The sequence below is a fragment of the Notolabrus celidotus genome, chromosome 5 (genome assembly GCF_009762535.1).
Source record: "Notolabrus celidotus isolate fNotCel1 chromosome 5, fNotCel1.pri, whole genome shotgun sequence".
NCBI lineage: Eukaryota > Metazoa > Chordata > Actinopteri > Labriformes > Labridae > Notolabrus > Notolabrus celidotus.
This window is the reverse complement of record NC_048276.1, coordinates 28,130,220-28,150,754: the sequence shown is the minus strand read 5'-3', so window position 1 is coordinate 28,150,754 and position 20,535 is coordinate 28,130,220. Positions and strand designations below refer to the sequence as shown.

Genomic DNA, 20,535 nt, shown 5'->3' with positions numbered 1-20,535 from the left:
AAGGGAGGTTAAAGTAAAGTTTTTCAGTTTGAGCTGCCTCCATCACTCTGAGGCGTTTCTCTCTGCTCTGTGTTTGAGTTTCTGCTTTTGCTGTGGTGATGAAACAGGAAAGACATAAACACACTCTGTGACACAGGAACTTTGTTTTAAAATAAGTTGGAGTGCTGCAGCTTGAAGCTTTCGTGCACCTGAAACTGAGAAGCCGAGAAAATGACAGAACATCTGCAAACTTGCGTCCACATATGGAGTTAGTCTCACTGGATTTAACTCTTTTAAAATTATTTATTTTTCATTTTGGTGTAGACAATGTTTCATATCCACTGCAGAAAGCCTCTCTATGAAATCATCTACAGATAATTCGGTTGATTTACTTTTTTAAAAAACGTGCAAAAACAGAATCAGAAAAGGAAAAAACATACCTTTGTTGTTTTTTTGTTTGTCTCCAAATATTCAATTTCAGAAAAGACGCCAATCCTCACATTTAAAGCATCAAACTGAAGGTGTCTCTGAAACTGGATCAATAAATCTGATGAGGTATTAATAACTTGAACATTTGGATTTTTGAAATTTGACTAACAGCTGACTGATGGCTTCAGCTGCAGGTGAACATCTGTGGAATAAATCTTGATATTGTTTATTCTTTGTGTTAAATGTGATCATGCCAGGACAGCAGGCTGTGGTCAACCCTGGCCTCTGATTGGTGGAAGGGCAAAGCAGAAAGCAGAAAATATTGAAACCAAGAACTCATCAGTCCAATGTTTTTAGCTTTGCAGTTTGTGTGTGCATTTTTTAGACAGAAGACAGAGTCACACAAACACTATTTAAACTGGAGTGTTGTGACTGATGTGTGTCTCAGTCATAGTCGTGGTGGATGGTTAGTGTGTGGTTGGTGTGGTTGAAGTTTTGTTGCTGTGTTGATTGCGTATTTTTGGTCTGGTTAGTGTGTTGTTAGTGTGTTGTTGATGTGTTGGTGTTTTGTTGATGTGTTTTTGGTGTGTTGGTGTGTTGTTGATGTGTTTTTGGTGTGTTGGTGTGTTGTTGATGTGTTTTTGGTGTCTTTCAAGGTTCACTTTATTGTCATTCAGTCACATTTAAAAACATGACGGAACGAAACACATTACTTGGGTCCAGCCACAGAGCAGTTCCCATACACTGGTAGAAAGATGTCAGGACAGCTGCGCTGAGGCCAGCTCGCTGCAGCCTCCTCAGAAAGTACAGGCATTGGTGGGCCTTCTTTATGGTGCTGGCTGTGTTGGTGGACCACGTGAGGTCATTGGAGATGTGCAGGCCCAGGTATTTGAGACTCGTTGTTGTTGGAGATCAGTCCAGCCACAGCTGTGTCATCTGCAAACTTCACTATGTGATTGTTCCGGTACCTTGCAGAGCAATCATATGTGAGGAGCGTGTACAGCAGGGGGCTCAGGACACATCCCTGTGGGGAGCCCGTGTTGAGTGTGATGGTGGAAGATGAGACGCCATGGATCTTGACGGACTGTGGCCTGTTTGACAAAAAGTCCAGGACCCAGTTGCAGAGAGATGGTTGCAGTCCCAGCAACAGCAGTTTGTTGACTAAAATCTGCGAAATGATGGTATTCAACACAGAAGTAAAGTCCAGGAAGAGCAGCCTGACATAGGAATCCCTGCTCTCCAGCTGTGACAGAGCAGAGTGGACAAAAGCTGATGCTGCATCAGACACAGACCAGTTCTTCCTAAAAGCATACTGATGGGGGTCCACATTGATGTTGACAGTATCCTTAATGTTGGCCAAAACCAGCCGTTCAAAGCATCTCACTACTACTTTTTGCAACTGAGTTCTTGGGCACCAGAGTGATAGTGGAAGTCTTTAGACAAACAGTCTTGTGGGTGAATTGGTGTTGTTGGTGTGTTGTTAGTGTTGTTGGTGTGTTGTTAGTGTTGTTGGTGCATTGGTGTTGTTGGTGCATTGGTGTTGCTGGTGCATTGGTGTTGCTGGTGCATTGGTGTGTTGTTAGTGTTGTTGGTGCATTGGTGTTGTTGGTGTGTTGTTAGTGTTGTTGGTGCATTGGTGTTGTTGGTGCATTGGTGTTGCTGGTGCATTGGTGTTGTTGGTGTGTTGTTAGTGTTGTTGGTGCATTGGTGTTGTTGGTGCACTGATGTTGCTGGTGCATTGGTGTTGGATTTGTTGGTGTGATGTTGGTGTCTTGATGTGTTGTCTGTGTGTTGGTGTGTTGATGGAGTGGTTGGTGTTTTGGTGTGTGGTTGGTGTGTGGTTGTTGTGTGGTTGTTGTGTTGATGTGTTGTTGGTGTATCATTAGTGTTGCTGGTGCATTGGTGCTTTAGGTGCATTGGTGTTGTTGGTGCACTGGTGTTGAGGCATTGGTGTTGTTGGTGCATTGGTGTTGTTGGTGTGTTGTTAGTACTGTTAGTGTTGTTGGTGCTGTCTGTGCATTTGAGTTGTTGGTGCATTGGTGCTGTTGGTGCATTGGTGTTGTTGGTGCATTGGTGCTGTTGGTGCATTGATGCTGTTGGTGCATTGGAGTTGGTGCATTGGTGTTGTTGGTGTGTTGTTAGTGCTGTTAGTGTTGTTGGTGTCGTTGATGCATTGGTGTTGTTGGTGCATTGGTGCTGTTGGTGCATTGATGCTGTTGGTGCATTGGCGTTGTTGGTGCATTGGTGTTGTTGGTGCATTGGTGCATTGGTGTTGTTGGTGTGTTGTTAGTGCTGTTAGTGTTGTTGTTGTTGGTGCATTGGTGTCGTTGGTGCATTGGTGTTGTTGGTGTGTTAGTGTTTTTAGTGTTGTTGGTGTTGTTGGTGTGTTGATGTGTTGTTGGTGTGTTTTTGTTGTTGGAGTCTGGTTGGTGTGTTGATTTGTTGTTGGCGTCTTGTTCAGCCTGAAACAAGTTTGATCAACGGAGGAAGAAGAAGAGGAAGTTTGATGTCTCTTCTCAGAACGCTTCAGAGCTTGACTCAACGGAGATGCTTCATGGACCGCAAAAAAACACACACACACACACACACACACACACACACACACACACACACACACACACACACACACACACACACAGTTAAAAATACTTAATTATTCAAACACACAGATGTCATCACCCGAGTATGAATGTTACACAAGAGGGAGGAAATCGAAAAGTGTGATCAGTTGAGCTTCATTGATCCTTAATGTTCTCTTTCGCAGTCTATTCTGAGGCATATATTTCAAAGCAAGTTCAACATATCCCAGATATCTTCTCCTGATCCGGCTTCAATGAACCTAACAAAAGAGATCACGTTAAACTGTCACACCAAGCTGGTTATCAAGGTTGTTAGAGCTTTAAAGCCACCTGGGAGCTGATTGGTCCTCATTCAGGCTGCTGGCTCTGAGAGTTTGTCTGTTTGAGAGGAACATTTGAGTCCAGTAATGTTCAAACATTCATCAGACTGAGTGTCAGTAACAGCCGGTTTGTTTGTTTGGCTGTTGAGTTCAAATATCAAAGTTCTTCTGGCATAGTTTTACTGCACTTTTGTTAACATTTTGAAAACTGTATATCCCATGCTCTCCGTATTTAAGCAGATATTTGATATTTGGTAAGAATAAAGTGAGTACAGTGTCATTTCTCCCCCAAAACATGCTACAGTACAAGTTCCCTGAAGCAAGGCGTCACCTTTAAATCAGCCGAACTTCACCATAGTCAAAGAATCTACTGACAGTGTTGGTTCTTGAATCTGACCCGGGTTCAGCGTTCAGTGTTGGCAGTGAGCCCTCAGACTGATCTAGAGTCAGTCTCTTCCTCCTGTCTGTGCTCAGTGTTTGTCATCATGTGGCAGCATGTGCATGCAACTGCAGCGTCTGTTCCGCTCTGTGGTCAGATAGGAGGAGGAGGATGCTGCCTTCACTAACCCCCCTCTGCACAGTCACTTCCTCTCTGAGAGAGAAGGAGGGAGAGAGAAGAGGGGAGGAAAGAGAGGCAGATATACTGACATACAAATAGAAGATAGAGAGAGAGAGAGAGAGAGAGAGAGAGAGAGAGAGAGAGAGAGAAAGAAGGAAGCCATTTTGGTGCCTTGATGGCATGTTGGCTTGAACTTTTCTGTCTGGTTTCTTCTCTTGTAAAGACTCCAACTTTAAGACAGCGGTGAGTTCTTTTAAGGAAGTTAAACTCTCTGAAGACGGTTGTCGTATATTTAGTGAGTCTCTAAGAGAAGTTGTGTTTGTGTCTAACAGGAAGGAGTGGTGAGGATCGAGGCCTGTCCGCCTGTCGAAGAACAGACGTCCCACTGAAGAAAAGCAGCAGGACAAGCAAAGGGAGATAAAGCTCTTAAGACCTCAGAGACACAGCGTATATCTCCTCTCCAGGTGTGTGGTGATGGTGGACTGGTCTTATTAGAGCTGAGGTCTTTGGTTTCGCACTGGCTGATTGTACGTCCAATCTTTGAGAGTCTCTGGAGGACCCAGGATGAGCTCTGATCGGACACCGTCGAGGTCGGAGGTGATGGGGTGGAGTCCCCAGCAGTTGGCAGACTACCTGAAGAGGGTGAGACATCATCCACACTCTCCACCTTTCTTTCTTTGTCTTCTTTTCTTGGCTGTAGACAGAAGACTGCTTCAAGTTACTGAGCTTATAGGTGAAGTTGTTCAGTCCAAAGCATTCACTGCCCTCACATCTGATCTCTGATTTGATGGAGAGCAAGGGAGTCAAACATGGGGGGTGCTAACGTAGCTTGTTAGCTTTCAGAGTATAGATTTCTCTGGAACATAGACACGACGGTCGACTTCCTTTTTCTGTGTGCTGCATCGTTTACAGTCCAGTACTCTGTCATTTCTTGGTTCAATAACCAGAGTAGTGCCTGTTAATCTGTTAGTGATGAGTCTCAGTTTCACTGTAAACAGTAAGTTCCACAGGGGCTTCCTCTGGCTTCCTTCAGCGGTATGAACCTGAAACATAAACGTATGTTCTTGTGATTTTCTTGTAATTAATGGGTCTTAAGTTTGCTGAAATAACAACATCATGATGCAGATTAGTCAAAAGTCAAGCTTTGTCAGGTCTGTCCTCAAGAGGAGAAGAAATCTACTTTTACAATGTTTGTTTTTTAAATGGAGGTCTGTGAAAGAGGATTACAGACAACAATGTTTTTTTTAGGTCTGACCCTCTTCACGGAATGTTCTTCTTTTCCTCAGAATTCTGAGATCAGAGACAAAATTCCGGAATTCTGGCTTTGATATCAGAATTCTAGAACACCTTCTGTTGCTCTCCATACTGACTGTTTTTACGGGAAAGGGAGAAGGTCACAAAAGGAAAATGTGGAGGTGGATGAAAGAAGGGGACAAGGAGGGGTTCAGAGGGAGGATGAACGCGACCTCATGAATGACCTTTGACCTCCTTCCCCTCTCTAACCCTCTGGTGTTTGGGGGGGTTTCAGATGAATCTGTCCGGCTGTGACAAAGTGGTAATGAAGAACTCCATCAGTGGATCCAGATTTGTGGTGAGTTTTTGGCTCTCTTAGCGAGAAGGGGGGGGGGGGGGGGGGGGGGGGGGGGGGCAGAAAATAGGAGAATGAAGTAGAGAAGGAGAGGTGAAGGTATAGAGGGAGAGAGAGATGTAAATTACAGTGGATGAGTAGATGAGGGTGCAGATAAAAAGAGGAGTTGAGATAGAGTGACGGACAGGAGGAGAATATCAGGAGGAGGTAGAGAACAGGTGTGATGATGCTGCTGCTTTTTAAGCATTTTGTTTTCACTGTAGTAAATAGATTTCCCCATCCTTCATATCAATGCATTAGATGAATTAAAAATGTCCTTTTCTGGGCATCGGTCTTCTGAAAGTTGTGTTTAATGTTACCGGTTGTTTAATCGAGCTGGGATGCTAATACATGGTAAAATGTTGCTTTAGCTAACATACCTGACTTGTTAATAAATTTTACACACAATACTGATGTTTAAAAATTACTTTCCTACCGAGTCTGGGTCATTCTATGAGGATGACAACCTACGGTGATACCATGTTATGATTTATATTTTAGCAAAATGTTGACGTGCAACACGTGAATAAATAAAAAGTTCCTTAACTTTAACAAAACATTGTTTGCCGCCATGTTGATAACCAGCATGATGTGAAGTCGGTAAGTTGGGCACCAATTACATTGTTGTTCTGACTTTAGAAGGCGTTCACGTACATTGTCCAACTCCATAACTAATTTCTCCTGTGTGACGGACATGTGACATGAATGCAGCATGTGGAGTTGAGGCAGGCCTTTAGCCTCCTCGCTAACAGCTACAGTGCCAGTCAGGTCAGCCACTCCCCTAATTATACAAAACGTGTAAGTCTATCTACAAAACTAACAAGTTGTGAAAGACGTACCCCAGAACTGAGCCATGTTTTTAACCAGGCTGTAAACATGTTTATTTTAGAGATTGGCTCTTTGTCTCAAGCGGACACTGGAGGAACTGCGGAGGCAGTATTTTGGCTTCACTTCTCGCAGTGGGTGGAGAAGGAGACACGGTGTCCATTGTTTATACAGTCAGTGGTTCTGACCCACAGCTCCACTTTAGTCCTTCAGTGAATCATGGAGAGTAATGTAAAGTCATATATTTGTATTTGTCCGCGTATCTTGACATGCATGGTATTGTGAGGTAGTCAAGAAGTCCCAGCCTTGGGAGAGAAGGAGAGTAGGGTGTAGAGAAGGATGTAAGGAGATATGAAGGAGATAAGGATGTGTTCTACTCTGTCTCTCAGAATCTGAGCGATAACGACCTGCAGAAGTTCCCCAAGCTTCACGCTCCGTGAGTGTCTGATGATCTGCTGTTTCATGTCACACATGATTTGATTAATTGTTACCGCACACTCTACAGGTATGAATAAGCTTTATTTATACCTTTGTTTTATGACAGGTTGATCTCAAAGATCAGTACAGAGATCAGCAAAAAGGAGGAGAGGCGAGGACTGTTTGGAAAAAGGTCAATGATGTTTTTTATTCTATTTTTTGTTTTTAGAGAAATTACTCACTTTGATCTATGAAATGTTTTATATAAACACAGTAAACATAGACTTATTGTTATAAAGTTGCACAAATTAAACTGATATCTTCTTTAATCTTTTATAGGACGACTCCAAAATATCAAGAGCCAGGTAGGGCCTCGTTGATCTCTGTCCACTAAACTTCATATTCTTGGTTTGACTTTGACTCTCCTGCAGTGAGTCTCTGCTCTCACTATCACTCTGAATCACAGGGATTAACACAAGTCTGCTCTCTCCTCTGCAGAGATCGTGGCTGAGGGTTGGGATGAAGACGAGTTTGTATGTCCTTCAGATTTTTGTCTCTTTGTTTCATATTCAGACTGAAACTGATAATAATGTGTTCAAGAGGAGGAAGAGGATATCTGGGCTTGTTACAGGATGCTTCAGGGGGGTTGGTTTGTGGTCATTTGGGTGTTGATGATTCCTCCTCCTCCTCCTCCATCTGTGTATCTCAGGAGGAGTTTGATGATGACTATGAGAGTCCGTACAGCGGTGATGAAGAGGGCAGCGGGGGGGACTATGAGTCCCCAAATGAGGACCAGGACGGAGCAAACGACTATGAGCCGCCTCCGACCGAACCTCCGGAGGACCTGGCTCACAAGATGTTGACCAACCTGCCGATGGGAGATTACATCGGTAACCAGCCGGGGGAGCTCACACTGAGGGATACCCATTATGATGTCTGTAACTCCTTGAGTCCTTGTTCAGATCTGACACACTTTTAAACTCTAACACATCAAAGTAATCCAGACTCTGAACACACCGTATATCATCCATTATACTGCTGAAGATACACAGTAATGTGTGTGTGTGTACATAGATAACCACGTATCATCCAGAGACCCGCCCCCTGTTGTGTGTCCCCGCCCTTCAGTCTCCTCCCTGTCTGCACCGTCCCTCCGCACCGTGAGTCAGTTTTTACTTTTCTAACTTCTGTACTTGAGAAGATCCAGGTCTGTTTCTGCACCTCCATCCATCCCTCCGTCTGAGCCCAAAACAGGCTCAGCAGAGGGCTGGTCTCAGAGTCTGGTTCTGGTCTCTGATGAGTCTGGTACTGGTCTCTAGAGATTCTTGTACTTGTCTCAGCGAGTTTGGTGGTGGTCTCAGTGAGTCTGGTGTTGGTCTCCGTGAGTCTGGTGCTGGTCTCAGAGAGTCTGGTTCTAGTCTCTGAGAGTCTGGTGCTGGTCTCTGAGAGTTTTGTGCTGGTTTCAGTGAGCCTGGTTCTGGTCTCAGTGAGTCTGGTCTTGCTGAAAGAGGCAGTGTTTCAGTGTCATGGAGGGTTGATGTTGTGTGTCTGTCAGTCGAGTACTGGATGGAGTCTGAGTCTTTATGAATACGAATGAATTGATTGGTTTATATTTTAAGTCATCTTCATCCCTCCTCAGCTGCTCTCTCTTCAGTAATTTGAACCTTTAACTTCCTCTTGCAGCCAGGTGAGCCCTCCAGGAGAGACCCCTCCCCTCACTGCGCTGGAAGACAATCAGGAAATCGTAAGTCGCATTTCCTGTTCACACACCTCCAGCTTCCCTTGTCGTTTGACTGTGAACCGTTTCTCCTCTACTCTAATCCGGTGCACACAGCACTGCAGGAGCCTCATTGTTCAACAGAACTGTCAATCATGATGCCCCCCCCCCCCCCCCCCCCTCTTTTTTTTTTTTTTTTTCTGAATGAGGATCAGAGATACTTTAATTATCCCGGGGAGGGAAATTCAGTCATTAAAGTTGCTCTATACACAATAAGTTATACAAATACAATAATAAGCTATGTTGAAAATAAATTAATGGCTGAAGTCCCTGTAGATCAGGAAGAGGGCACTCTGGTGGTCTGTCTGGAGTCTGGCTATGGCAGCGTTGAGAACATTGGTTGCCGTAGTCGGGTTGGCAGAGGGGTGCTACCAGTAAACGGCTACCAGTAAGACATGTGAGATCTCCATGTGCAGATAATATGGTCGGAGGCCCACAGTGCTCTCGCTGCTATCCCGGTCTGCCTGGACAGTCAGGAAGCCGTCAATGGAGATGTTGTGGTCGGGAATATCATGATGCATCCATGTTTCCGTGAAGCACAACATGCTACATTCCTGAAACTCTGACTGACTCCTGGCTAGTCCTGTTAGCCCGTCCATCTTATTAGTCAGAGATCTCACGTTGCCCATGATGAGAGAGGAGAGACACAGCTTCGATCTCCTCTCCATAAACCTCCGTCTTCCTATACCAGCTCTCCTCCCACGTAGCTCTATGCCTCCTCTGCCTCTACGGTTCTAAATCTCCAGAGTTCTGCAGGAATATCCAGCAGTTCGGTCGATGAGCAGGCCGGCTTCAGCTCAACCAGCTGAGCATGAGTAAAAATAAAAACAAAGCGGGGTTGCCAGGCAACAGTAATGCAAGTAAAGTTAAAGTTGGAGATTTCACTGTGAAAAACAGTCCACAATTCTCACCAACCAAAGGCCAAAGGAGGTCACAACTTAAACAAACTGCCATTGAAAAATCTGAAAAAGTATGATGAAGAAAGAAGAATGTAAGGACAAGAGTGACTGTAACAGGCTGCATGCACAGTTGTTGCATTTGCACAGAAAGATATATTCTATATCATCAAATGACTGAATCGAACTAAACTAGTCAGAAACATGAACACTGTGACATAAATCAGCATAAGAACTACTTATAATGACAGAAACCATGTATGACAGACGTTTATTTGACCTGTGTTTGTTTTCAGAGTTTCACCCATGTACCATCTGTTAACTTGTAGGAGGCTGGGCTTATGAGCAATACTGCAAACAGTCAGCAGGGGGAGCTCTACATGTTTTAGCTTCTTTTTAAAGAGCTGTCATGTCGTCTATCTTTCCCTGCAGACCACTGTAATAAAGTTTGTTCTGTCTGTCATTGGTCTCAGTTCCTCCTGGACCTCCTCAGATCTTCAGAGGGAACAAACCAGGCAGAGATCCAGGATCCAACCAGTCTCCCGTCAGAGGTAAACCTGAACCTGAACAGAGTTTCTTCTTTTACAGAACATCTATCACTACTGTCATCCCTTCTGTTCACCTTTCTGTTCTTCATCAGTTTTACTTATCACCCGTCTGTTTATGCGCTCAGCATCGCCTTTCTAACAGAGTTATGGTGGGTTTATGGACCCCTCTGATTTCTGAGTTTCAGAAAGAGTTTTTCCACTTCTCCCTGCAGCTGCTGGCTTTGCTGAAAAAAAAGGATGATGAAAGGCAGATAACATTAATGTGAAGGATTCAGGTCCTTGAATGATTGGAAATCTATTGATCTGATAAAGTGATGACTTAACCACAATAACATCAAGTTTTTCTCCTGCTCACAGGACCTCATCGGAACACACTGGGCACGGTGAGATTTTCAAAATACACAATAGTCAGCTGGGTAGGTTAGAGTTCACAAATTGTATAGAGAGTTATCAATAAAGTCAATATTGATCTAACTGAACTTAAATTGGTAATTGGCTTTGAAAGATGTTGTGTTATTTGATTGTTAGTGAGATAGAAAACTTAAACTTCAGAAGACTGAAAGGAGAGCCCTGAGGAACACCTGACCGATCATTAGACTCTAACAGCTTGATTTTTGGGGATGCTCTTCAGTTTTTGTCTTCATTGTTGAATCTGTTTTTCTTTATTTACAGCCTGGCACACACTCCTCAAGGTCAGTATTCACTGACTGACACACTCACACAGAAGTTGTCTCTGTGCTCTTCATTTACCCACATCCTGAAAGTTTATTTAAGGAAGTGTATTAAGGTAAAAGTTAAAGCAGAGTCGACACAGTGTCAGACTTGCGACTCTGCTTTGAGCTGGTAGGTTTTCAGTTTTCTTCAGTTTCGCTGTCGCTTGTTTCAGCTGTGTTTACATTCTGCTCCAAACATCTTTAAACCCTGCCTACCTCTAACCCTGCGACATGATTGGCTGTTCAATATTATCTTCTTCTGTTTAATGTTGGGTGGCAATTAGCATTTAAGGCTCATTAGCGCCCACCTTACTATCTAGTGGTTGTGGGGTGTAATGACTGGTTAATTTATATTTAATTTATATCGGACATTTGTTATATTTATATTGAGAAAAATTATATCACGATAATTATTGTTATCGAATTATCGCCCAGCCCTATCTGTGAGGTATCTTACCTACTTTTGTTGCTGCTTGTTCACTGTCTGTTTTAATGCAGAGGATACAGTGTTGTATATCTGAGGCTGTCCTCCATGCTGATTAACTAGCAGTACCTTGTCATACCTCTACAACGTGTGAAAGCAAATAACTCTCCGTGTTCAGAACAAGAATCAAGTTCTACCCTATTTTTGAAGATTGAAAGAGCCCACCTTTGAGACATGGTGTAAGTTGCTGGGATGGAATCGGGGTTGGCCAATCAGATTTGAAGGCAGGCCCATGTAACCTTGGTTACCCTCCCCTTTTGAGCAAAATCAGAGCTAATGCACACCACTTAGATCTGAACCTCAAAATGTGTCTGTATTTGTGTTTGTGTCTGTGTTCAGACCTCAGCAGGACACCCCCGATCCTCCGTCATGGTCCAAACCTCCGGTCCTCCCTCCCCCCTCCTCGTCCATCAGCAGGAGCAACTCCTCGGCCAGAGCTGCCCCCGCCAGGTACTCAAACACCTCATTCTTCAGATCACCTCAGAGATTATGATTCATAATTTAAACACAACACTTTTCATGTCAAGAGGTGTTTGATGTTCTGGGAGGGATTTTAAAGTTGTTTTTTATTTCTCTCCCTTTTCGATCATCATTTTTAATTCTTCCTTATCAGACTTTTGTAAGACGATCTTTAAGCTGGGTCGTGTTTTCTGATGATAAGCTGATTTTTGTCGTATTTTGTTTTTGCAGATTTGATGGGAGGAGAGAGGTAGGTTTCTTTGCTGACATGTTTTTATTTTGGCGGTGACTTTGTTCTGAATGAGCTCTGATTCTCTGTTTCCTCTCCTCTGCAGATAAACGATGAAGGTGAGCCTTTATTCTCCTCACCTCTTTATTAAAACCACAAACAGAAAGATGAGAGTCCTTAACCTCTTCTTTCTCTCTTCCAGCTATTAAACACAATACCTTCCCCCTGCAACATAAAAACCTGCCCCCCCGCCCTGGACTCCCAGGGCCTCCGTCCCGCCACGGAGACAGGTATGTAATAATAACAAAATAAAAATGACGACAGTCAAAATAATGTACTATAACCATCTGGAGGAGTCCCTCAGGGTTCAGAGGTTGGCCCGGTTTAGTTGAAGTGATCCAACATTTGCTCCCTCAGCTGGATCTGAAACGACTCATCCCGTTTTTATAAAGCATCACTAATTCATAAAGGGCTATCAACAGGAACCCATGAGCTGAGAGGCACAAACAGAAGTCAGACATGCTTTACAGACTGACTGACGCTGCACATGGAGCATAAACATCATGAATCAACAAAAACACGTATACTGTAAAACCCAGAATACAGAACCCTGTGTGTTTGATGCAGGCTGGGGTCTCTGAGGGAGAAGGTTTAAACCGTTTCCCTTTGTGTTGATGTCATGATGTGCAGGAGTTATCCTGTCAGCTACAGGTAGTTGAGCTCAGCTTACTGTAACATTGGTATCAGTGAGGTACAGACCCACTACCTGTGATCTTTTTTGCAGACAGTCACCTGTGCTGGTCACCTGCTGTCTTGCGTTAAGAGATCTAACCAGCACTCCACAAACTCTATGAACGTTACCGTACACCACGGTTTTCTTTAGGTGCATGATTCTGACCTAATGACAGAGAAGAAGGGGAAAAAGTGACGTTGTCAGCCTGAGCAGTGGCAAAGCTTTGGCTCGATTATAGCTCTATATTCTGGTTGTGATACCTCCTATTTCATACGTGTATATTAGTTACACAGGTGTACAAGATACAACTCATTTTACTGAGGACACTGAAATGAGCGTCTGTTTATACCGTCATTTTAAAAAGTATTATGAAGCTATGATTCTTGATAAAACATGACGTCACCTGAGTTTGAAGCATAGACTTTGTGTTACAATGGACAATGTTAGTCTTCACTGTGAAGCCAAAACATTTAGAGCTGCCCCTGCTGACTGCCTGCAGTATAACCTTACTGTGCGCCCCATGTGCTGAGGCTTAAGTCCTGTAAGGGCAACCACACATCATCCACCTCTCTCTCTCTACCATGTTTCCTCCTCTCTCCTTGATCCCCTGTCCTCCACATTATTGTCAAACCCTGCAGCTCTGTGTTTGTTTTTATTTACTGCAGAACTTTAGTGTCAGAATATAAAGTCAAATCAGGATGTCCCTGTCAGCAACCTGAACTCCTCAGGTTAAATTTATTTCAATCTAAAAGTATCATCTGTTTTCTTTCTGCAGTCTGCCTCCAAATGTTCCCTCAACAGGATCTCTGCCTCCAAATCTGCAACCAGGTGAGAGAACACCAACAGTGTTTCACTAAACTCTAATCTGGTTTAATGATGAACCCTGATAAAGAAACAGGATCTGGTCTGAAAGGAGAGAAACACGAGAAAACATCTGCATGTGTCAGTTAACTTATGAAAAACATCTGTTCTTTGTAGTTTCATAATTTAAATATCAGTGACTGTTCTATGATTTTACACACTTCTCAATCACATTCAGAACTTTTCAGGTCCAGATTGAAGAGTTGAACTCTGCTGTCATGTGCTGCCTCTCTAAAGACACTAGAGGGCAGTCTCGCTCCAACACACCACAACTCAGGAAGGACTGTACTGACTCTGTGTGTGTGTGTGTGTGTGTGTGTGTGCGTGCGTGCGTGCGTGCGTGCGTGCGTGCGTGCGTGCGTGCGTGCGCATGCGTGCGTGTGTAGGGATGGGGGACCACAGAGGAAGCTTCTTAGGATCAGACAGACAGTCGTTTCGTCCTCCTCCTTCCATGTCACCCCGCACAAAGGTAAAATGCACATTTGTTTTTCTTCAACTCAAGAACCCAAACTACAGATATGTCCCCAAACTACGGATATAAACGTCCTCATAAAACAGAAATGTCTTACCTTTGTGGAAAAGTGCTCATACAGCAAAAAATGTCCTCACTTTGTTAGACCGCCCTACTAATGCAGAACTGCTCTCACCTCTCAGACGTGTGCTTACGGTGCAGGAGCAGTTGCGGTTCTGGCGAGGGGCACACTGGGGCCGGTGCCCCTGTAAAACTGAACCTGGCCCCCCCTCTGGCCCCCCCTCCAAACAAATATTATACAATAAAAAAAGCTTCGGTATCGTGCAGATGTTACAGGTGGAACACATGCGTGTGGCACTTGGTTCCAGTTCCTTAGAGCGCTAAGGGACTCATGTTGAGTGTAGACGGCCAAACAGCTGCTGTCAGTCTGCATTTTGATATAGTACACAGTAGTATATATGTCTATAGGGATGCACTTATGTTTCGCCAGTTTGTTTTCAGCTGGTCCTTGCCCTTCTCAGTCTCTTTTGTCAGGGTTGAATGTGTCCCTCTGACAACACCCTTGGCCCCAGCCTGGCCCCCCCAGTAAAATTGGTCTAGAACCGCCACTGTGCAGGAGTGTTTTCATTTTTGAAAAATATCCTCCTTTTAAAAAAAAAACAAAAAAACATTGAGGCATCAAATCCAGATTTCCGGTGTGGTTTATAACCTCAGCTCCTTTGATGGATTTCTTTTTAAACAAACTTTTATTCCGTGAATATTAAACCTGCAGATCAGGGTCTCTGTGTGGATGTTGCTCAAAGTGAACAGCAGGTGGTGCTGTAGTCTTTTTTGCCATATATATATTTTTAACAACAGTGTGTGTGTGTGTGTGTGTGTGTGTGTGTGTGTGTGTGTGTGTGTGTGTGTGTGTGTGTGTGTGTAGGAGATGGACGGTCGTTGGTATGTGGGTAAAGTGACCAGAGGTCAGGCAGAGGGATGTCTGAAGAGAGTCAACAAGGTACCACATTGAAAAAGTTAACTCTATGTTTGTACAAATTTCCTTTACATTTTCGGTGACACATGAATTTATTTAACCTTCAGAACGATTTGGGGTAGTATCGTTTTTGCCTTTTTTTATGATAATAAAATAAAAGACCTTGTTGCAAGAGTCCTGTTTCTTAAATGATATTCACGTTATAGTACACAAGTATTATCAGAAACATCTACTTTTAAGTTTCAAAGGATCTCTCTCTCTCTCTCTCTCTCTCTGTGTGCTTGTGTGTGTTGAGGACGGGGCGTACCTGGTGAGGGACTCCACACGGCAGCTGGCCAATCAGCCGTTCACCCTGATGGTGTTCTACCAGGACAAAGTGTTCAACATCCAGATCAGACAGCAGAACCATCAGTTCCTGCTGGGAACCGGACTCAAAGTGCAGGAGGTAAACACGGAGCACATCTTACATCTTACATCAGGTAACACAGGTATCTGCTGAGTCACACCATGGCTTCTGAGGAGGTGTTAAAGAGGTATAAAGATGGACATTGCAATAATGGAAATGCTGACTTCAGCTAACTTCCTGCTAATCTAGAAAAAAGCCACCCGGCTAACAACTGAAACATAGCCACCTGTCGGTCAAAGAGGCCACGCCCCTAATCCTACCACCCTTTAATCCTTAATCTAATGTAAACATGTGAGTTGTATATACATTCAGCCGTATAGTTGTCATGAATAGAGAAATTAGCTATAGAGACCCAACTGTTTTTGTACCAGGCTGTAAACATGTTTATTTCTGCTTTAACATTTTAACATTGGGGCTCTATGGGGACTGACTCAATGCAGGAGACACACTCTAGTGGACACTGGGGGAGATGCAGGTTCTAGGACTCATTTTAAAAATCCTGAGGTTAAAGTTTTCTTTAAGTCAACTTTAATGTATACAGTTAATGTTCTCGTTTTCTGAGCAGCCCCTATAGGACTTTAGAAAAGGTGCTAAGACACGTTAATTCTTGCCAAAAACAATGTATTGTTGAGAACTCTTTTAATCGTGTGTGTGTGTGTGTGTGTGTGTGTGTGTGTGTCTGTGTGTGTGTGTGCGTGTGTGTGTGCAGTCTTTCCCTTCAGTGAGTGAGATCATCAGTCATTACTCTCAGTCTCCTCTGCTCCTCATCGACGCGAAAAACAGACGTTCAGGCCAGCAGAACCAGTGTCTGCTGTCAGACCCAGCCGGGTACTACATGAACGGATAGAACTGGTCCCAACCCATCAGAACGGATCAGATTGCATGAGTCAAACTGAATTTGGGAGCCCGACAGGCAGGGTAGAGAAAACTGTGCACCTCAGACGTGCTCAGGAGGTGTGATGAAGTGATGATGTCACTCTTTTGCACAGTTTGCTTTGTTTGTGTATTTTTTCAGTTTCTAGTTTTACGTCGACACTGTTTCATAACGGTTAAGGGTTTTGGACTCTTCTCTGACATGTTCTGACTTTAAAGTCTTTTAGTTTTATCTCTGCTTCAGGCTTCTTTGGGTATAACACAGAGCCCCTACGGTCCCTCAGAGGTGATTGTTTCTATCTTGAGCTCACAGGATAAGTCGTTTGGGAGGCGTGTGTGATGAACCTGACATGAACATTCACTTTGGCTTCAACACGCTGTTTATTTTAGCAGCGCTCATTACAAATGTACACAACGTGAGGCGCAGCCCTCAACTCTGACCAGCAGAGGACGCTTATGTTACTCTGAAGTACCATTCTCGGTGTAAGGCTCATAAGATACATCAATTACAGTATTCATACAATAATAAAAAATGCTGGCAGATAACAACACTTAAAGAGGTGAATTAATATTTTTTCATAGCTAATAAACAGATCTGAAGTTAAAAGTTGATGTCAAGACTAAACATGGGCAGGGTTTCAGACTATGGGGTAAAGGTGCGTTGGCGTAACCTCAGGATGAAACCGCAGGCTTCTCTGAACGACTTCTTCAAAAAGACACACGAGTATTATACGAGAGAGGGACACAAGATTTACTCAAACTGTGACATCACAGATTGGTGAACCTCCTTACAAGGGCGTAATAAACGTAACACTCACCAAACAGAGACGTCCTGCTCTGTTCTTTGTTGATGGGGATTATTTTTGTCCCTTTACAAACTTTCAGGGTCCAAAACATTCGGCCATGTTTCATCATCTGTTCTTTTAATAAATAGAGAGGGTTCCGGTATGCTTGGTTCCATAGTGATGTGATCTGTAGTCCTTTGATGCTCCTTAAAGAGAAAGTAGCTGAAATGAAGTGTTTCACACAGAGGCTGTAATGAGTGTTTTCAAAGACAGCAGCTTGAGATCAGTAAAGAGTGTTTGAGTTTTAAATCATGTGAAGCTGCTACAGAGCTATCAGAGGGACCAGATGAAGACTGAACATGAGCAGGATATACACTCTGTAAGGATGAATGATGGAAGGTGGAATCGTTACCACAGGTGAATGACTTGTGTGCTCGAGATAAAAATCATCACCTCATGGGACTTCAGGGGCTCTGCAGCATCTTTTTGCTGGAATGCTTTATCATTTTTAAACATTTAGCTGTAATAAATCAAACTATCAAACTGTTAACTGCTCTGGCTCTGAAGAAAGATGCATGCAGTTTAGTTTAGTTTAAGCAAAGAGCGAGCATCCAGGATTCAAACTTCACTGTACACATCATTTTGAATTCACTGTAAATGTGTCGCCCGTCTTCATTAAAACATCCTGAAAACATCTACAGAGTTCTGCTTTCTGTTACAGTGGAGGATCTGAATATTTAGGGCAATCACATTATTTATTTTTAATCCTGAATTTCAAAAGTTTATCACAATTATCACATTTTTTGTTTCAAAACCAGTTTCTGCCCATAGACTTTATAATTACTGGATGTATTGTATCCGTGATGTCACCCCTCTGTTTCTGAAGCCCTGTTTTGAAGCCAATCATCAGCGGGTGCCATATTGGAAATGTTGAACTCAACCTAACATCTGTGGATCTAGTGTGAGGTAAAGAGGCAGGCTTTGAGCGCCCTAAAAGCTACAGTGTTCCCGCCTGTCAGTCAAGTCAGCTGTGCCTCTCATAATGGAAAAATAATGAAAAAATTCATCCCCCGTACAGTGTATGCCGATTGAGAAATGAGCTATCTAGACTACACTCATTTTTTGTACAGGTTGTAAGCATCTTTATTTCTGCTGTAAAGATCTGCTTTTTTGAATTGGTGTGTATGTGGTACTTCCAGAGCCAGCTTCAAGTGGATACTTGAGGAACGGCAGTTTGTAACACCTACGCATTGGCTTCAATTCTCTCAGACGGAGGTTGCCGCTTGTTTCTACCACAGTCTTTTAAAGTGAGATGTGTCGTTCAGCAGCGTGGTGGTAGTGCTGTTATTTTCCATCTGCAGCAGGAAGCAGGAAGAAGCTGTGGTGGCTTAACTACGGTGGGCTGAAAGGACAACATGGCACACAATAAAAAAACATGTTAATTTTGCACCTTGATTGCATCACAACTAATGCAGCAACACCATTGACTTTATTTTGAACGGACAGCGTCACTTCATTTCAGCCCATTTTGAGCTTTAAAGCTAAAAGACCGCCTCCACAGCCGCTGACATGATGTGCTGGTGCAACAAAGGCACAACAAGAAGTGGGAAAAGTGACTGAGCCGGTAGTTAGGACAGACGCTAACCAAAACATGTATGAAGCTTATCTTTAAAGTGTCAGAGCTCCCTCACGTGGGTCCAGTCCACCACATCACTGATACTTGTGTGGGTTTTAAGCAGACACTCACAGTTATGTAAAGTTCTTTGACTCTTGTGTTAGTGTTTGTTACGTTTCCTCTCACCGTTCCTCCTCTACTCTGATAATCCGGTGCACACAGCGCTGCAGGAGCCTCATTGGTCAACAGAGTTGTCAATCATGATGCCACACCCCCTCCTTTAATAGCAGCAGATAACTAATTTCCAGTAAAGTAGCCAGAAACATGAACACTGTAATGTTAACCAGTATGATAAGAATGTTGTAATGAGAAACCATGTTTGACATAAACATTTATTGGACCTTTGTTTGATTTTACAGTTTGACCCATGTCCCTTACCGATTCAGATTATTTCCACTTTATTTGACAGTTGACTCTCTTCTATTATTTTTTCCCATGAGCCCCTAGTCTCTTATACCCCCCATAAACACACACACCAAATATAATCCCAGCTATCGTCTGTCAGTTATAGCTCTGACTTTGTGTATTGTTTTGTCTGCGTTGCCCTCGAAGGCACCGCAGCGCGAAGATTACTGCTGCTGCTGCCAACTGTCATCACACACACTCACACACCACACACACACACAGGTTTGAATCAGGCTGTCTTCATTGGTGAACAGATAAGAAGGAAACCTGTCTGTGTCACAGCAGACACACTCATGACAGGGTTTATGGGTCAAAGGTCAGGCTTTAGGTTAGGCTCAGGGTCAGGCTAGACAGACTCAGCGTTTCAGGTGTAGTTTTATTAACATGGAAACACTTACATTTTTTTTTAATAGAAGAGAAACTCAAGCTGTCAGAGATCATCAACAACAACAACAGCTGCCTTCAGACTCGTGGTTAGATTTCAGATAATGATGGTGAAAGTTTGTGTACTACTTACCAAAAAGATTAATGCTAACAGACCTTAATGCTTAAGGCAGTTAAAGTCAACAGGTTTTATATTAGCATTTATAATAATAATGTTGATAACAGGTAGGAAGGAAAGTGTCAGTTATAGTAGTTGGAGTCGGACTATTCTGGGATTAGCATTGTAGCAGTGATGATAGTGATGACACTGATAGTAGTAGTTGTAGCAGCTGGAGTCTGGCAGATATACGGCAATGACTCAAAGGAAGCAACGAGACAAGGGAGCTCAGGGACTCCAGAAAGGTCTATGGCTAGTAACTTAAATGGGACAGGAAGACTTAAAGTAAGTGATAGAGAGAGAGAAATACAGGATCCCAGTGTGTCAGTTCCCCCTGCAGTCTAAGCCTACCGCAGCATATCTAAGAGCTGGTCGAAACCTGAGCCAGCCCTAACTATAAGCTTAATCAAAGAGGTACCTGATAACTTAAGGCTCTACCTTCCATACTACTGTTAGAGACTTCAGGTATGACGATCAGGCCTGCATGTTGGGAGCGTAGTGTTCTAGAGGGGTAATAGGGCACTATGAGACTTATTAGGGCAGCCTGATAAAAGGGAATTACAGTAATCTAACCTGGAGGAAACAAATGCATGGACCAGTTTTTCTGCTTCACTATGAAACAGGATGTGTTTGATCTTTGTGAAAAATCCTAACTGTAAGACACAGCAGCTCCCACAGGTATTTATAGGCAAACAGCAAACATTTGCCATCCCAGCAGCTAAAAAATTTAAACATTTTAATATTTTTTTCTTAAAAATGCAGGTTTTAATATTTTTTGTACTTTATTTTTGTCATTTTTTATTTTGAGTGCATTGTTTTAACAAATGCATAAACAGAGAAAGTGTTTAGAGACTTAGAGAGGAGTTGTAACTAAAACAAACCAAAAGAAAATAGTAAACCAGTGTTTTTCAACCTTTTTTGAGCCAAGGCACATTTCTTACATTTAAAAAATCTGAAGTCACACCAC

General features: G+C 43.2%; 1 protein-coding gene across 1 annotated transcript; it reads left to right on the top strand.

The window, feature by feature from the left end:
* Nucleotides 1-3,973: 3,973 nt before the first annotated feature.
* On the top strand, nt 3,974-17,643 carry lcp2a (lymphocyte cytosolic protein 2a). The gene is made up of 22 exons (XM_034683390.1): nt 3,974-4,109; nt 4,199-4,508; nt 5,395-5,457; nt 6,708-6,754; nt 6,863-6,928; nt 7,075-7,100; nt 7,234-7,268; nt 7,445-7,625; nt 7,810-7,895; nt 8,419-8,479; nt 9,882-9,959; nt 10,314-10,339; nt 10,629-10,648; nt 11,493-11,603; nt 11,844-11,862; nt 11,948-11,960; nt 12,044-12,131; nt 13,350-13,402; nt 13,822-13,904; nt 14,833-14,907; nt 15,179-15,328; nt 15,999-17,643. The coding sequence occupies exons 2-22, from the start codon at nt 4,431-4,433 to the stop codon at nt 16,134-16,136; spliced, it is 1,497 nt and encodes a 498-aa protein (XP_034539281.1). The 5' UTR covers nt 3,974-4,109; nt 4,199-4,430; the 3' UTR covers nt 16,137-17,643.
* The last annotated feature ends 2,892 nt before the right edge of the window (nt 17,644-20,535 follow it).

Bases quoted from the DNA above. Each gene is read 5' to 3' on its own strand.
- lcp2a (XM_034683390.1), top strand. From the start codon at position 4,431: ATGAGCTCTGATCGGACACCGTCGAGGTCGGAGGTGATGGGGTGGAGT. The intron at 5,458-6,707 runs GTGAGTTTTTGG...TCTGTCTCTCAG, and splicing joins TCAGTGGATCCAGATTTGTG to AATCTGAGCGATAACGACCT. The intron at 8,480-9,881 runs GTAAGTCGCATT...CATTGGTCTCAG, and splicing joins TGGAAGACAATCAGGAAATC to TTCCTCCTGGACCTCCTCAG.